At 39.9% G+C, this 19,651-nt stretch overlaps 1 protein-coding gene across 3 annotated transcripts in view; it reads left to right on the forward strand.

Annotated features, from left to right (window-relative positions):
- LOC134228013 (uncharacterized) overlaps positions 1-19,651 on the forward strand; it is a 74,406-nt gene that overhangs the window by 53,156 nt on the left and 1,599 nt on the right. For all 3 annotated transcript variants that reach the window (XM_062709771.1, XM_062709770.1, XM_062709772.1), the window contains exons 2-4: positions 1,661-2,007; positions 14,649-14,859; positions 19,435-19,623. In XM_062709771.1, the coding sequence (XP_062565755.1) occupies positions 1,753-2,007; positions 14,649-14,859; positions 19,435-19,623 (655 nt within the window). In that variant the 5' untranslated portion in view covers positions 1,661-1,752. The remainder of the gene's footprint in view (positions 1-1,660; positions 2,008-14,648; positions 14,860-19,434; positions 19,624-19,651) is intronic.

Below are 19,651 nucleotides of genomic sequence, written 5' to 3' on the forward strand. Positions count from 1 at the left end.
ATTCCAAGCCCGTTCCATTCTCCTACTTTGTATCTTTCTATATAAGTCTCATGTTCTAGCAATCGCTAGAACTAGAAATGAATTCCATACCGTTTTCATCTTCTATCCTTTAAACTTGACTTAAAGGAAAAAGCTCGTTTTGCATCCAATTAGGATTCAGCACGTTAACCAAGACAAACCACTGCCTCATAGAACCTATCTCCAAATTCCAATAAAATTCCGCATGATATCGTAGCAAGTGCAGAGGTATACTCGGCTTGCACCGGGCGAGTGACTGCATCACCAATTCCTAAGCCACCACCATCCCCCCCACGATAGACTGTAAGGACGTCGCCAGCGCCGCTATCGATCATTTGCAATACTGGAGCATTTGTACTGTGTACATTGAAGTTGGAAAGCAACGCCCATGCTTCACTCCATTGGATCCCTGCGCTACCAAAATTGTTCTGGTCAATCATGGAGTAGCAACTACAAAATGTGCATCCATCATGCTCATGCTCATACTCACGTGACTTTTACTATTACCATGAATATAAAATGATGTACGGAATATATAAATATTCGTAATTGCACAAATGTCGTTTCAAATAAGAAAAAACACATTCCAGCTCTCATTCACCTAAAACCAATCTCATGTTCCAATCCCGTTTTCCTGCCTGCCGCTATAAAGTATAATGAAAGGCAGCACGGGCTAAAAAACTGTTGCTCTGATATGGCATTGAAAAATTCAATCCCTTACCTATCCGCTTCTGCAGCACTGTCCACGCCGTGCTCAAGCCAGAAGCCTCACAGTAACGGAAAGCGGAAGCTACCCACCGAGCACCAGTGTCGAAGATATGTTGAAAATAATTTAAAAATTTATCGCATTTATCCGAACAGCCGAAAAAAGAAACGAGATTTGGAAAAACGGTCCTCACCAGTCACGTATGGTGCGGCGGTGATGGCCTTCCAAGCACAAATCCTTTGGCAGTCGTCAAATATTAAGGATGTTTACAAGCAAGGCACTATGGGGCTGGCTGTAAATTATACGGATTGATGATTCTGAAATAAACTAACGAAAACTAATAAGAGAATAATTGTACAATAAAACAGAAAAAAAATAGTTTTACATACCTACGTAGACAAATCTAAGATCAATATAGAAAAGTACCTAACCGTAAAATAAACTAATTTAATGTGCAATAAGCTTGCAATATTTTGTTGAGACATGGGAGAAAACATATTTGTGTTGGCCTAAAAGAGGTAACATTGCACAAAATCTATGAAATATGTTCCAAAAATTCTATTTAAATCAAACAAAACTTATGTAAATTTAAGATAAGTGCAATATTTAATTAATTTACATTAACAAATAATAGAATGCTGTGTAAGCTTAATTTCATTTTGTTCATATTTTTGGATCATAAATGATTGCATTATGCACCTTATTTTAGGGATTGTGAAAAGATATTTTCTACATAAATTTATTTCTTAGACCATAGTGCAGGCATGCGACGATGCTATATTTAGACCCGAGAGCATTCAGATGTTTATCCGCATTCTCCAAAGAGACCCAATTGATTCGACCCAATTCTTTTTCATGTTTGAATCACATTTCCATATCAACAACAACAGTTCGGCGAAGCTTATAAATATTTCGTCCTTTCTCCCTACTCCACAGACAAAATAGCGTAGCCAAAAAGCCAATCATCTCGCGATATTGAAACCTGAACAGCGGAGTGATATTTACTAAACACCTTCAGCAACATAAGCATGATCCGAGGAGTATCGTCGCGTATCGCCCAACTGAACAATGTGTCCAACGCAGTGAAAAAATCGTGGAGAAAGCAATGTGTACAAGCACTCAGTACAAAAAGTCAGTTTAAGTATTTAGAGGACTACGTCTTCCCGCCGGAGAATGGCTTCGAGCAGAACTCGCTGTACGGCACAAAGCTCCAGGTGCCTCATACCACGCTGGAGCAGTACGTGTGGGACAGCTTCACCCAGTGGGCCAACAAAACGGCAGTGGTAAGTGGCAGTTCGAGAATTCTTCCGTAAGCAATGTTTGAGAATAAACATGTTTGATTTGATTGTATCATGGAAGCCGTGAGTTTTGGCGCACTAGACGGTATCCCATCATAGTTTGAACTGATATGATTCATACTTGATTGAATCTTTTTCAATTACCGGTAGCATATGGATCACCAATACATCTAATTAAACCCTTATTTTTATTTTTACCAGTTTTGCAAAAAAAAGGTCAATGCTAAAAAGTAACTATTAGAATACAAATGAATCATAACCGCAATCCACCTTTCAGGGAAACCAATCTCATCAAGCAAGACACAATTTTCATTTTTTAACTTAATGCTAAAAATTAAATTACCGTAATCCAGGGAAGCGTTGATCGCCAGGGTATCATTGATCAGTTCAACCATTTTCAAGAAAAAAAGAAAATATTATTTTCTGTTAATAGGGGAACGGTTCGGCACTTCATCACATAGCTCCTATTTCCATCCCATCAAAAACAAAGCAATGAAAAGGAATTTGGGTTGTTTCTTAATTTTGTAATCAGTGAGCACGCAGGTTAGCAAAAAGAAGCGACAAGATTAGTGTTGTATTTCTTTGTTTTGCGATGACATGAATATATGTTCAGTGAGACGGAAATCGGAACAGTTCTCTTACAATTACTTATTGTGATTTAGGTTTTTTTTGTCCATCATGGTCCATCGTGAGTTAGGTTTTATAATCTTCACTAAATTTACTGCTGAACGATATACATATCTCGGGTACTTATTCAAAAAGGACGTATGTGATATTTTGTAAACAAAGATTCAAACGTCAATTTGTCCAATCTGATAGCACTCCCACGCAAACCATCACTACATACAGGTAGGGGAAGCCTTCGGCTACCTGTTATTGGTGTCGGTTTGCGTGGGAGAGCCATCAGATTGGACAAATCAACGTTGGAATCTTTGTTTACAAAATCACATACGTCCTTTTGAATAAGTACCCGAGATATAACCTTCGCCTGAATTAGCATTTCTTTTTTGTCTAGATTTGAAAAATAAAATCAACAATATTTTTTTAACTCACAGCAAGCTGCCAAAAAAGCACACAAATGAAAAAAAATCGGACATAACGGACATTTGGCATAATTGAGAACAGCGACAAAAGTGAGTGTCATTTGGCATAACGGACATATGACTTTTTTTTTTGTTCGCTTATTATGTTCGATAATAACATTAAAAAGACTTGTCATAAGACGAGTTTGTACAATCCCATTTAATTCCACCACTTAATTGTACCTTGACAGATACGTATTTAGACCTCAGACGTAAGGTCGTCTTCAGTGTCTCGTACTTGACTCGACTTACGAGACACTGAAGACGACCTTACTGTTGAGGTCGAAATACGTATCTGTCAAGGTACAATTAAGTGGTGGAATTAAATGGGATTGTACAAACTCGTCTTATGACAAGTGAAGACATTCCACTAAAAAGCTCAAAATAATTTTCTTAATTAAAAAGACATAATCCTTCCGAAGAAAGCATGCATTTGCTAAGTATGAAGCAATGATAAATGTTATCTATCCATTGAAAATGAAGCATCCATCGGGATGCGTTTGCCCGTGTTAAAACAATTGTGGATGTGATGTCTTCTTTAAAAATAGGCAGTACAACAAAGTTTTACAGAAAGGCAATATGATTGCTCCAAAAAAGGACTTTTGATAGAAGGTCCGGAGACCCATAGTGTTATATACCGATCGACTCAGCTCGACGAACTGAGGTGATGTCTGTATGTGTGTATGTGTACAAATTTTGTAGACACACTTTTTAGAACTTAGCATTTTTATCTTACCATTATTTACTCGCAACAAGTTGCATTCGACAGAGATTGCAATTGATTGCTATTGAAAATTGGCTCGATCGGACATTACATTTTGGAATTATTGAAAAATCATTGTTCAAAATAAAAACCCAAAAAAATGATTTTTCAAAAGTTGTGCCAATGCTTCTAAATCAATGCAAAAACATGCAAAAAGATCGAAAAATTGTGATCTATTCCCCTGAAGAGCTTTTTTGACCTTTCTAATGTAATTTTTTCAATATATTTTATAATGCACGAGAAAGGCATCATCACTGTTAGATGGATTAATCTGGGTGTTTTAAAGTAAGCGCTTGTCCGAATTAATGCAATGGTTAATGTGATCGCTTCTTTTAAAATTAGGTGTTTGTCCGCAATAAGGCAATGGTGGATTTGATCCCTTTTCCAAAAGGAAAAGTGATTCCTTCTATGGAAATAGAAGTTTGTCCAGAATACGGCAATGGTAGATGTGTGTAATGCAAAAGACGAGTCAATTCTAGAACCGCGAAAAACGTGCGATCGTTTACATCGCATCGCTTACGTTCGCAAATCGATTGCAACTATGTAAAGCTTTCGGGTCGAATTACGAATCGATCGATGCGGCCACTGACGAGCATATGCTTTATTTATTTATTATCAGACTAAGGCCGGAGTGGCCTGTGCTGCGTATAAAAGTCTTCTCTATTCAGCTCGGTCCATGGCTGCACTTCGCCAACAACGCAGTCTGCGGAGGGTCCGCAAATCTTCCTCCACCTGATCGATCCACCTTGCCCGCTGTGCACCTCGCCTTCTTGTTCCCGTCGGATCGTTGTCGAGAACCATTTTCACCGGATTACTGTCCGACATTTGGGCCCTCCTTAGCCGTGCGGTAAGACGCGCGGCTACAAAGCAAGACCATGCTGAGGGTGGCTGGGTTCGATTCCCGGTGCCGGTCTAGACAATTTTCGGATTGGAAATTGTCTCGACTTCCCTGGGCATAAAAGTATCATCGTGTTAGCCTCATGATATACGAATGCAAAAATGGTAACCTGGCTTAGAAACCTCGCATTTAATAACTGTGGAAGTGCTTAATGAACACTAAGCTGCGAGGCGGCTCTGTCCCAGTGTGGGGATGTAATGCCAATAAGAAGAAGAAGAAGAACTGTCCGACATTCTGGCTACGTGCCCGGCCCACCGCAGTCTTCCGATTTTCGCGGTGTGAACGTTGGATGGTTCTCCCAACAGCTGATGCAACTCGTGGTTCATTCGCCTCCTCCACGTACCGTCCGCCATCTGCACCCACCATAGATGGTACGCAACACTTTCCTTTCAAAAACTCCCAGTGCGCGTTGGTCCTCCACGAGCATCGTCCAGGTCTCGTGTCCGTAGAAAACTACCGGTCTTATAAGCGTTTTGTAGATAGTCAGTTTGGTACGGCGGCGAACTCTATTCGATCGGAGCGTCTTACAGAGTCCAAAGTAAGTACGATTTCCAGCCACTATGCGCCTCCGAATTTCTCTGCTGGTATCGTTATCGGCGGTCACCAGTGAGCCCAAGTACACAAATTCTTCTACCACCTCGATTTCGTCACCACCGATAGAAACTCGTGGTGGGTGGCTTACATTGACCTCTCTTGAGCCTCTTCCTATCATGTACTTCGTTTTCGACGTATTGATGACTAGTCCAATCCGTTTAGCTTCGCTTTTCAGTCTGATGTAGGCTTCCTCCATCCTCTCAAAGTTACGTGCCATGATATCAATGTCGTCAGCGAAACCAAATAACTTAACGGACTTCGTGAAAATCGTACAACTCGTGTCAATCCCTGCCCTTCGTATTACTCCCTCCAAAGCGATGTTGAATAGCAGACACGAAAGACCATCACCTTGCCGTAACCCTCTACGCGTTTCGAAGGGACTCGAGAATGCCCCTGAAAATCAAACTACGCACATCACCCGATCCATCGTCGCCTTGATCAACCGTATCAGTTTATCCGGAAATCCGTTTTCGTGCATTAGCTGCCATAGCTGGTCCCGATCGATTGTATCATATGCGGCTTTGAAGTCGATAAATAGATGATGTGTGGGCACGTTGTATTCGCGGCATTTCTGCAATACCTGACGTATGGCGAACACCTGGTCTGTGTTAGAGCGTTCACCCATAAATCCCGCCTGGTACTGCCCCACGAACTCTCTTGCAATTGGTGTTAGTCGGCGGCATAAAATTTAGGAGAGTACCTTGTAGGCGGCGTTCAGCAATGTGATTGCGCGGTAGTTGCTACAATCCAGCTTATCGCCCTTTTTGTAGATGGGACACACGACACCTTCCATCCACTCCTGCGGCAGAACCTCATCCTTCCAAACCTTGGTAATCATCACCCAGTGCAGCGCTCTAGCCAGTGCCTAACCACCGTGTTTAAACAGTTCTCCTGGTAGTTGGTCAACTCCAGGGGCTTTGTTGTTTGACGAGCATATGCTGGTCTTAGCAAAAGTCACTCCAGGAACCTTCCATTAGGTTCTATATTAACAGTTTGATAACTAAGCATTCTGATAACTAAGGCCTGGATCGCCCTATAAATAAGATCCGTCCAGTCAGAAGAAATCAGTTCAGTTTTGGTCTTCGGACCAAGTGTTAACCCGGTCTTTAGATGTGACTAGTGATTATCACACCATCCTTCGTCCTCGTGGTGCCAAGAAGATCAACCCAACAATTGGAACAGCAAGACCATTACATTCATCCCTGGCGTTGGCGTTGGCATTTTCTTGGAACAAGGTGGTGAATTTAATCCCGGGCGTTGGCCCGGGTTAAGGCAATGGTGAATGTGATATCTTTTTTAAAAGTAGACGTTTGCCCGAATTGAGACAATCTTGGATTTAATCCGTTCTTTAAAAGTAGGTGTTTGTCCTGAATCAAGACGTCTACATGTTTTCCTGGAATAAGTCAATGACGAATGTGATCCCTTGCTCGGAAGTAGTTCTGCCACTTCGTTTGTCCGCCCTTCCGAAAAATGTCCATCATCAGTCTAAATCTATCAGAACATATCCTTAATCTACTCTATGTGAAAACACACATCAAATAACCCTTTCCAAATTATGTCAAATGTCCGTTATGCCAAAAGACCCACTTTTTGTTGTAGTTCAAAATTATGCCAAATGTCCGTTATCCTCGATCTACACTATGTGAAAAATACATCAAATAACCATTTCCCTTCAACAGTTCCAAATTATGCTAAATGACCGTTATGCCAAATGACTCAGACCCTATCTACCTTAAGGCGTTTACAAACGCTTGCTTTTTAGACGTAACAAAGTGAAAATTTCACCATTTTCTTCAAACATTTGAAATAAATGACCGGTGGTTATAAAATTAAATGCAACTTGTTACAAAAATAACAGGTAAGGATTACTAAACACATACACATACGCACACGGACATACAGACATTCACTGAGTTCGTCTAGCAGAGTGGATTGGTATATAACACTATGGGTCTCCGAGCCTTCTATAAAAAGTTCGATATTATCGTAATATTGTATAGTTAGTTCTTCTATTGTTTCAACTACATCAACTCGCTTTGAGAGACGTTTTTATTTTTTTTACATTATTTTTAATAGATGATGATCGAAACTATTGATGGTCAAAGTTACCCCAAATTGAAAAATAATAAAACTCGACAAAAAAGATTTTCAAAACAAGTTTAAAGTTATCCACATACATAAGTCCGTTACAAATATTTAATTAAAATTATGTCCTACTGGTCTCCGAAAGGTGAAGGGGGTTAAGAGTTGATAAAGTTGACGGAGAAAATAGGAAAATTGTCAAAATACTATATGAGGGCGAGTTGTGAGGAAAGCTAATGCGATCGCACAAAAAATAATCCAGAGTGCGGCATTGCAATGAACTTTACAATTGACAGTTGGGATGCCCAGTAATATAAACCCGAGCAAGATCGGGATCGTTCAACTAGTAAACAATAAATAACAAAATAAAAAATAATTTAAAACTCCTCGGATTTGTTGAAGAATGTTTTGAAAATCCTCAAAATTATTTTTGTTTGGGATTGGGGGGAGACATGATTGTATTTGAATATTTGTATCAGCCTAATCAAGAACACCAGCCATGATTTCACTTACGAAGGAAATATTTACAAAAAAAAAATATCAATGTTACCCCGGATTACGGTACTTACTTGTTAACTCCGCAGACTGTACCATGGTTGAGCAAGATGACAATGAAATCGCGATTAGGAGCATGGACGGCTAAGTTTATATTCTGAAAAGCCTGCGTTTGCACAATCGTCATCAGAGTTGAAATTCTGTCGGAACCGAGATGTAAATAAGTTGTGGATCAGCAGTAGGGCTCCTCTCGGAGAGCGATAGAAACGATCCAAAGTCCAAGCCATGATCACTTTCTCTTGGAAAAAAAATCTTACTTAAATACGTCAAACATCACGAATGAGGCAGATGCGTATTTAAATTAAATTGTTGCATATAGACCTCATACAGATTACAAACGTTATACAGGCAGTTGGCTGAAGTTATAAAAAGACATGATCACCGTCATCGATCAGAGGTCGCACCGTTGTTGTTGTTACAAATTATTTATAAATTTTTGGGTTTGAACATATTTACACATTCTATCTTAAGTACTTTTCCTTTTATCTTTGTTATTCCTCATACTTTTGGTAATAATTGTTGGTGGTTCAAAATATTCAATGCATCAATTTGGTCTATGAAATGGAAGCTTAACACTTAGCATTGGACAACAGGTTTAAAATAATTTACTGAGACGATTCCTGAAAGCGATTGGTAGAAACCAGGAGAAACCTATAGCTTCTAAATAGAAACCTTAGTCAGCATATAGGAAAACATTAAACAATTCTTAATAAGAAAACACTGTGGAAACATTTTGTACAGAAATATTTGAAGCATTCCTTGGGCAGTGTGTAACATTTCCTGTAGCGTTTTTTCTCAATTCATCAAAAAATAATTCCGAATCTGGACAATCACGGAGTAGCAACCTTAGATAAGGTACACTGGGGGAAGTGGAAAAAGGGGGTAAGTGTAAAAATCGACTCGAAAAATTTCAATTGCACAGATTTTACAGTTTTTACCACACCATAACATTGTGCAAAAATATACTTTAATGTTCACACTAATATTATGTTAAAATCTGTGTTACACATATACCAACACAGTTTACGCTGGACCTGTTATTTTAGGTTTCGCGAGAAGTTAATTTTTGCATTCATAAAATTAATTCTTACTTGCATACATTGTTACTTTTTCTTGTGATTTTGCACCACAGGTGACCATTATAATACGATTAAACTAATCACTTTCAGTTTGTAGTGGTTTGTACGATGAAAGCAAATAATTTAAAGATTTTATTACACTTACCCCTGATATCGAACACTGCGGGGGAACTGGATAATGTTCTGATCACGCAAATTTTTCCTTCCCTCCATGATTTATTTTGATAATTGTGAATCTGAATATATTCCTTCTTTATTATCATTGTGATTCCAGTGGTGATTGGACTAATATACATAAGCAAACGCCTGATTAATCCACCTATCGGTGTTGATGCCTTTCACATGTTTTACATATGAAAAAATGTATGAGAAAGATAAAAATAGCACTGATAGGTAAATATATTTCATACCTAATACATATTCCTTTATATTCATAACAAGTTTCGACGTTGAATGGAATTTGTTGCGAGCAAATTGGTTAAGGACAAGGTTTTTAATATAGGCGATTATTTTGCAAGAGTTTTGCGCGCACACATACTTACAAACACGCACACACAGACATCATCTCAATTCGTTAAACTGAGTCGAAAGGTTTATAACACTATGAGTCTCATTCTTCCTCAAAAAAGTTCATCCTTGGGGCGAACATACAGATTTAACGTACACTTAGTGTTTGAGAAGGCACAACCACCCTCCCCTAGCTATTGCAAGAATTCCTTGGGGACCTATTCCTTTACTCCAACGAAATTATTCACCAAAAGGTACTCAGAGCAATTACCGTCTTGATTTTAAACATATATCACTACTGATCACAATTCAAGGTCAAGATAACTTGGGTTTTCCACTTACCCCATTTCACTGGGTCAAGTGGAAAAATAACTCCTAAATTTCTAATATATTTTTATGAATTTCAAGCGACTAAAATGGTATGAATTACCGCACAGTTGGTGCAAAATGGACTGTTTTTAAGAGCCCATTATGATTGAATGCATTTAGATCATTTAAACTGCTTTTACAATAAGTTGAACATGAACTATCGATTTTTCCTTTTCCACTTCCCCCAGTGTACCTTATGTGTAATCATAATCAGTCAAAGCCAGTGTTGGTAAAAACTCAAAATCTCAAAACTCATGGATGATTCAAATCAAGCGTGAGTTGAAACGCACCCAACTCAGCACCTAAAAACTCATGGATGAGTTGAATCATCCATTTGAATCATCGTAGGTTTTCTTTTGTCCTCCTTCGTTAAAAACAGTGAATTGACGTTTGTCGCATACAATATTAGACACTCTTTTATGTATAAGCAATAAATTGCCCCCAAATTGATTTCAAATGCGTTTTTAAACCAAAATGATTTTTTGGCAAATGAGTGAAATGATGCGTTTAAGCATGAAAAACTCAAGCGTGATGCATTCCTTTAAAATCGCAGACGATTTCGTTCGCACGGGAGCGATCGTTGATTGAGATTTATGAGTGACTTTACCAACACTGGTCAAAGCTAAGGTAGCGCTCTGATCACTATCCCTTTGTAGACGAGAGAGATGGCATCTGCGAACAGAGACAGAATGTTGCCTTCTTGAGGTTCTGGCAACTCAGAGGTGAACAGGTTGAACAGCAGGGACCCGAAGATTTTGCCCTGGAGGATGGCTGCGATAATGTCGTGCGCATCAGAGCTCACTCCGCTGATTGAGACCCGGAATGTCCTGGCCGACAGATAGTTGTTGGTGATTTTCACCAGGTAGCTGGAAAGATTGGTGCGTTGTATTTTGTACACCAGGCCATTATGCCAACCATCGTCGACCGCCTTCTCGATATCGAGTAAGGCCATGGCAGAGGTTTTTGAGACAAACTTGCTACTTCTGAGAACTTTGGAAACTTGAGTCAGTTGGTGCACGGTGGATGGACCTCGTCGGAAACTAAACTGTTTCATTAACAATATGTTGTGATCGGCAAATTCAATAAGCCGGCGGTGAATCGCCTTTTCAAACAGCTAGGATAATCCTGAGGGAAGGTTGAAGAGATGACTACTTTTGGGAGAGCAAGTATTAATACCAGGCTTCCGGGTGGGGATGACTTTCGCTGAAATACTGACACGAAGACACTCATTAAGCCTGGGGCCTTCGTGTTTTTTGATTAGTTGATAGAGGCCGTCCCCCAGTAGCACATTTCGAACAGTGTAGAAGTAGTTCGGAGTCAGATGGAAATTGTTAGCATGCTCATTACGGGTGCTTAGTATGGACTAAGGATGTTCTGTAAAAAAATGTGTGAGCTAACAAAGTGACGACCTATGACAGCGACCTCTGCATGAGTTATCAAGCGATATTTGGAGCCTTTCTTGTGTAACGGAATCAAAGGTGGAATGGGCCGAGTCTTGGATTTAAGTATTTTGGTCAATTTCCAGAACGCCTTAGCACAGTCTGGGGGAGCACGGATGCTATTATAGGGTGTTGCTTATTGTTAGGGTGCGGCTTACATGCCGAGCCGTGGATCATGCTGTTGCCAGGCCATCGAGATCGCCTACTCGATTGAATTCAGTTAACACGGTTATAATTTCGCCGGGACTACTGATACCGATTTAAAGAGGAGCCCTCCAAGCTGAGACCCTGGTAGACACCCACCGGCAATAATGTACTGACTTTGCCTCTGTGTTTGCTTGAACAGGCTTGAACCATTGCCAGCTTTGGCTTGAGTTGGGCAATGATTGACTCGATGGTCTCAATGACACTCAATTGGAATCTTAGCAGCAGGGAATAGTCGATGTTGTAAATATGCACGGATTTCGGATAACAAAAAAGTTTTCAAACTTATAAGAGCGTGTGTTAATTCATTGAACCTTTTTGCCTTTCTCGTACAACTAAGTTGTACCGAAAGGCTATCATTTCACTCCGAACACGAACTTTTTTTTGAAGCTTCGGAGACCCATAGTGTTATATACCATTCGACTCAGCTCAACAAGCTAAACAAATGTATGTCTGTCCGTGTGTATGTATGTGTGTATGTGTGTGTGTATGTGTGTGCACAAAAGCTAAGAAAAACATTAGACAACTTTTCATATAGTAATCCTTAACCGATTTCCTCGCAACAAGTTTCATTCGACAGAGGACAAAGGCTAGTTGATCACTATTGAATTTTAAAACGATTGACCGTTGCGCTTAAAAGTTATAAAGAAAATGGTACATCGAACCATATTCACTATATAAGGTTGGTGTCTTGGCTAAATGCGAGAAAGGCAATATCACTACTCGGTGAATTAAGTTGGGTTTTTAACAATAAAGGCTCTCCCAGACCCAAATGCGTTTCAACCGCGACGGCAACAGCTAGTCGCAACAATTTTATAACGTCATGAACGAGTCGGATGTCTCACGATTTGGATTCATCCAGCGTCGCACGAATCAGCCAGAAAGCCATGTTCTAGTATTATATGCCACTGAACGTCATGTTTCACTGAGTCGTACGCTGCTAAAACGAAATGATGGATCCGCAAGTAATATTCCCGGAATTTATCAAGGATTTGTCGCAGAGTAAACATCTGGGTCGTTGTTGGTCGTCCTTCTCGAAAACCGCTTTGGTATTCGCCGTCGTTTCTGGCAGAGCTTCCCTCTGCCTCCAAGAGTACTTTTTCGTCGTACCCCCGTTTCTTACGCCGGTGGAATTTTTTCTCAGCTGCCTTTAGTTCTTTGTATCGTTGTCTATTTTGACGTGTAGCCGCCACCAGCATACGGCTCATGGCCTGGTTTTTCTCTCTGTCGCTCATAGGCACTCAACATCAAACCAGCCTTTCCGTTGGATTCTTTGTGTGATACCAAGTATCTCTGTTGCTATTGAATTGAACCCCTCGTGGATTTTTTTTTGCTACAACGCGTTCAAATTCTCTCCAGTTGGGTGTCTTTCGATTCTTTTGTCGAGCTTATGAGCGAATTGTTCCGCAACGCCCTTGCCCGACATTCGCTATATATTCAGCAGCATGGTTCATTCTCGCCTAGGACCGGTGAAGCTGGAAAACCTTGCGCTTATCTTAGATACATAAGATAGTGATCAGAGTCGATATTTGGGCCCCGGAAAGTCCTCACATTTATGACATCTGAGAAATGCCGACCGTCCTACAAAACATGATCGATTTGAGAACACGTATCGCCATGGGTGTCTCCAGGTGTGCTTTCGAATATTCTTGCGATCAATATGTGATTATTAATGTTGCTATATGGTTACTGTCAATAAATAAATAAATAAACATTTCGATAAACATATTGATAAACAAAATACATTTTCAGGGAGACACGAATTGTTTCCTCAACACTCTGTACATCGTTGCCTGGAAAAGTCAGGCAACAATTTGCAAGACAATATTCATTTTCCGTGATAGTGATAGTGTACAGTTCACAGTTTTAAAAATAACGTTAATGAAGCCTTTAAAAATAGCAATATGCGTATGTACAAATCACCGACAAACTATTCAAACAACAGCTTATCAGAGCACTGGGTAGTATCTTATTGGCTATTATAAAGTGTTATATTATAGATTTTGTTGAATATTTCGTAGTTCTCTATTTCAGATCATTTCCATCACGTGATGATTTGTTTTGTATAGCCGGTGACCTCCGACTTCTAAAAAGCTTCAAGTCTTCACTCTTCTCAGTGGGGATCCTTCATTATCAATACTTATTTTGTTTGCATGTCTGTTGAAAAACATTTCACATTGCTCTTTCGACAAAGTAGTCACTCTTGTACAATCGGTCAACATATTTCCGTTGCAGTTAATATTTTGACCGGAGCCTGCACGCTTTCCTCGGAATACTGTTAATCGTCTCTAGAGCTTCTGCGTATTGTTCCTTATGAAGCCTTTTCAGACTCTGACCTTGCATCGTATGTTTTTCTTCGTTTGCGATTTTTTTTATATGATTGCATTTCTAAGTATGCATACTATATACTTTATATACTATATTCAATGTACAGTTATTATATTTTGGCTTTTTATGTGTGTCATTGCTTAAATCTGTACCATTCTCCAAAACAATCTTAACCGAGAATCGAATTTACCGTCTCGATATTGACGATCTTACATATTTGCTCTCCACGTTAACTGGAGACCACAGCACATTCCAAATAAAATTTATTTTTACCTTTGAGCTTTGTACTCCAGACAATTGGAGCTGTTGTAGACACTGGCTATCACAGTGGTGATTGCTACTTGAAGATAATATTCAGTCCGCAATCGTCATGATGAAGCAAGCAAATGGTGAAGCTTATCAACCGTCACTCGGAAAGGGTCAAAATCCAGTTTGCTCACCGTTTATTGTTTCATCCGTTCATGTTCTCTGAAGCAAGATAATACAACACACTGGAAATTGGACTAATGCAATGATTAACGCTGTATGGAACCGCAGTGAGGAAATATTTGGCAACAACTTCTAGGAAATGGGTCATTGTCGAAATTGTGACGTTCGAACAAAATAACGACTGCAGATAATAATACTCGAGCACGTCAATGAAAAGTTATCAATGAATTCATTCTACCCAAACCTTCCAGCAGTAAACAACCGTTAATTAGAATCTTTCCAATCGACTTATTACAGATATGCGGCGTTACCGGACGAAGCTACACCTATGGACAGCTTCGCGACCACTGCGCAGCTTTGGCCATTCGTCTGCAACAAAAGTGCAAATTTACACCCGGCGACACCTTGGCCATCTGTTTACCGAACATGCCCGAATTCCCATTGATAGCATTGGGAGCCGTAGAAGCAGGCTTGGTGGTAACAACTATCAATCCCATATACACAGCCGGTAAGCTCCCAATCCACGCAAATCGCATAATTATTTGGAATCAGCTATTCGACCTACACTAGAACGGCTCAATCAAAGGCTGTAGTGGACTGATACAGGGCGCCTATTGCAAGCAAGGCGTACGGTCAAACGCCACCGATAAGATAACCCAACAGGGAAATGTGTACGGTGACTCGATTGTACCTCTTAAACGGACAATGTTCGAGCGTTATCATAAACAAGTTGATATCGCACGTATAAAGACAGTGCGATCTTGTGAATAACAAGATGATAAATGACCCCAATGAGTGAATTAATTGTCACACTGTGTACTAACTCAATAGCGCTTATCGTTTGTATCGGGCAATTCATTGTGTTCCTCCGATGATTGCGGGTTGACAAACGAAAGATTGGTTTTACAATGGACCAGCTAGTTTTGGAATATTTCAATACGTAGGCAGAGTTGAATAAAGAGATTTTGTTTGTGCATAATTGAGAAGCTCCAACAGATGATCTTATACATCAATAATCTCAAAAATATCGAAGAAAAATTCTTGCATTATGATCATAATCACGCAAATAGTAAGCTGTAATGTTCTGCTGAGTGCTGGGATCTAACATTTCTTCGTAGATTTGGTTTCTCCCCGTAAGTACGGTGTGATCATAACCGAAGAATGAACTCACAGCGCCTTTGGCGAAACCTTTAGGCGCTCTTTCTTACTACCTAAGTAAAATGAGAAGTAAATGGTAAAAAGTTAGAAGTGATAGTTGCGAAGTTAGAAGTAGGATGTGAGTAGATAAAATGAAGCAAGGAGTGAGAAAAGAGAGACGATAATTGGGAAGTGAGATGTTGAGTAGTGAGAAGTGAGTGGAGAGATACAAGACATCTCACTTCTCACTTCGCACTTCTCATTTTTCACTTCTCATTTTTCACTTCTCTTTTCTCACTTATAACTTCTTATATCTTACTTCTGACTTCTCATTTCTCACCTATCACTTTTCACTTCTAACTTCTAACTTTTCACTTCTCACTACTACTTCACACTTCAAATTTATCACTTCAAACTTCTCATTGCTCACTTCCCACTACTATCTTCTCACTTCTTACTTTGCACTTCTCACTTTTCACTTCATCCTTCGAATTTCTCACTTCTGACTTTTGACTTTTCATTTCTCACTTCTCACTTGTAACTTCTTATATTTCACTTCAGACTTCTCATTTCTCACTTATCACTCTGCACTTCAAACTTCTAACTTTTCACTTCTTACTACACACTTCGCGCCTCGAATTTTACACTTCTATCTTCTATCTTCTCACTTCTCATTTCTTACTTCACACTACTCACTTCTTACTTCGTACTTTGTAATTCTCATATCTCTCTTTTCTCTTCTCACTTATAACTTCCTATATCTCACTTTTGATTTTTTTATTCCTTTCTTTTATTTGGTAGGCACTCTGTGTTTCTTAACCGCTACTGTGCCGATATCTACTGTGGTATTCTGCTGTACAGAATCCACACAGAATCTATTTTTAGATTTCCATTACCATTATTGTTGTCGTTGCCGGTCCATCTCATCGTGAGTCCATTGTGTCCGTTTGTGCATGTCGTGTATCCAATGATCGTTACATTGTACGGTTGCCATTTATTCCGGGTAACGTTGGAGGAATGCCTCCGAGAAGAACAAGTTGTCAGTCATCATCAGGCAGCCGTGACGGTAAGGCGCGTACCCCAAACGCCAGCGTATGGGCTATGGATCCGGCGACTGACAAGGGTTTTGGGGAGGGGCTGTTAATCGAACCCATGACCATCCGCTTGTTAGGCGAACGTGTAGCCAACTACGCTACGGGACCCCCCTACACTTTTGACCTCTAATTTCTCACTTATCACTTTTCGCTTCTAACTTCCAGCTTTTTGCTTCTTACTTCTCACTTTTCACTTCTCATTACTCACTTCTCACTTCTCACTACTCACTTCTCACTTCACATTTCTCTCTTCTCATTTCTCACTTCTCACTACTCACTTCCCACTTCTTACTTCGCACTTGTCACTTCTCACTTTCATTTCACACTTCGAATTTCTCACTTCTCACTTCATTCTGTTTAATTTTTACTTCTCATTTTTCACTTTTTTTACCTCTCATATCTCACTTCTGACTACTTACTCATTTCTCCGTAATCACATCTAACTTCTAATTTTTCACTTCTTATATTTCACTTTTCACTTCTTACTTCTTACTTCTTATTTCTCACTTCTCACTTCTATCTTTTCACTTTTCACTTCTCATTTCTCGCTTCTTACTTCTAACTTCTCATTTCTCACTTCTCGCTTATCACTTTTCACTTCTAACTTCTAACTATATTGTTAGAACTGTTAACTGTTTCTGACGACATCGAGTTAAGGTAGCCTAGCTCACACCTCGAGAATTTGGTCCGCGGATTTTTTTCCCATGCATTTTTACATATGCGATGTTTTCTGGATTTAGGCACGGAAAATCAAAAACCCGGCCACATTTAAAATGCACGGGGACCAAAATCCGGCGGAAAATTTTCCCGAGGTGTAAGGCAGCCTTTAGCGAGGTGAAAATGCATTGGTAAATTACTTCAACTTAGAGAATATCGAGTAAGGGAGATATCGACTTACGGAGAGAACGCAGTATGCCAGATTCAGGGGACTTTGAATTTCATCGAGTAAGAGAAAATATCGAGTTACAGAACATCGAGTTAGGCCGAGTTCACTGTACTCGGAAAATGCCAAATCCTACAAAAAAGTGTTATATGGGTGACTATCGACGCGTGCGGAAAGAGTTACTACGGACGAGTACTGACTTTATGTTTTCGAATACGTATGACATCAGCATCTAACTGATTTGGATATTTTTATTTTACATTTTCTTTATTACTATTTGCGTACTACTTGTCATGATCAACTTGACCCCATCGGAGACGACACAGTAGAGTAAAGCCACTGCTGCTGTACCTTCGATCAATAGTAGCATGTATTGATGTAAACTTTGTGCACTGAAATGCATGTATTACTTTTCCGTGAAATTAAACGCATATTAACTATGATATGGAAATGCTAACTTAGACGTACATTTTCATGATAAAATTAGCAGTCAAAGTATAGATTTTATATATCAGGTACGAACGCTAACTGACTGCCAAAATATTGAAAGTTTTCGACCTTCTCCACTGCTTGCCCGGCTACCGGACAATAGCGGAGATAGAATTCGTCCTTGCCTCTTTTCAGTGACTAACTGGATTGGGTCAGAAAAAGCTCTTTGATGAGGCCGAAGATTGTATACGGAACGACTAAGGCTGCTTAACAGATTTTCGTGGATCAGACAATTGAATGCTTTTCCGTAGTCAATGAATACCAAATAGAGGGACTCTTGGAACTTTGTGATGAACTTTATACATTTAAAAAAATCACGTTAATAAAGATAAAAAAAAAATCTTGGAATTCGTTGAATTAATCCAGTATGATACGGAGTATGACAAAATGGGACTTTCGGGGCAGAATCCGGCATTTTGTCGTCTGAGATTCAGGATGACTTTGGAAAGAACTTTGAGAACAATGCACAGAACCATGTCGCCCTACTAGTTGTCGCACACAGTCAGCTCCTCATTTTCGCTACCTTCGCTAGGATGCCCTGCACCGAGTTGGTTGGGAAAATCGCGGAAATATCGCAGAATAATTGATACAACATTTGCGCAGATAACATGGGGTCAGTTTTGAGCATCTTAGATTTCATGCTTTGGGTGGATGGCAGCGTCAATCTCCTGCAGTGATGAGGCTTAGGAGTTGACGCGGGCAATGCACCCTTGGCGGCTCATGTCGAAATGTTGATGGTTAGTCGGGCGTCAATACTTAAGGAAGTTGCTCTAAGTGCACGAACCAACGTTTCAGCTAATCAGTTGCGTCGGTGAGTAACTAACCTTTCGCGTCGTTCACTGGTATTCTCGGATTCATCCGTGCTCGACTCAGGCATCCTGAGATATCGTAGACGTAAAGGCGGCGAATATCACCAGTTGTTGCAGCTTCCTCCAATTTGTCGGGCGCCAGGAAGTTCACCCACGTTGGTTTGTCCTGTCTGCAGCAGTGTTTAACTTCATCTACCACCTAAATACGTAACACTTTTCCGGCGGTTCATTGCTATCAGTAAACCCTTGGAAACGTGAGTACTGGTACTTGTAAGGACCACTCCTTCCCCGATGCCTACTCACCATTGTCTAATACAGCGATCACTGTTGCAATCGAGCTTTCACCGCACTCTTTGCGGAATTAACCAGCCAATTTGTGCAATGTTCCGAATGTTTACCTTTGTTGAACATTTGTTTGATTTTGGTATGGCTTTAGCTCAATTTAATTATAGAATAAGGAAATTGAATATTTTGTAATTTAGGCATCATTAAAACTATTTTTGTCAGAAAAGTGCTCTATCAGCTCCAGTAGCTATTTTGTTTCCCAGATTCTGTATGTGCCTTGTAGACTTGTTGCCCTATAGGGCATATATACTATCTGTATGTGCCTTGTAGACTTGTTTTGTACATATTACAAATTGAACAACTAATCTTATTTTGTTCATTCACAGACGAGATCAGCAGACAACTAATAGACAGCGATACCAAAATCGTATTCGGAACAGCCTCAAACTTTGCTGTTCTGCAGCAAGCCACCCTGCTGGCGAAGAAACAAATCCCAATCGTTTGCGTCCGCGCAAGCCAGGATGAAAGTATTCCAGCTGGAGCGATCGATTTCGCTGAACTATCCAATCCCACAGGTAGATCACTATAGATAGATGAATTACT

Source organism: Armigeres subalbatus, chromosome 3 (genome assembly GCF_024139115.2).
Source record: "Armigeres subalbatus isolate Guangzhou_Male chromosome 3, GZ_Asu_2, whole genome shotgun sequence".
NCBI classification, from domain to species: Eukaryota; Metazoa; Arthropoda; class Insecta; order Diptera; family Culicidae; genus Armigeres; species Armigeres subalbatus.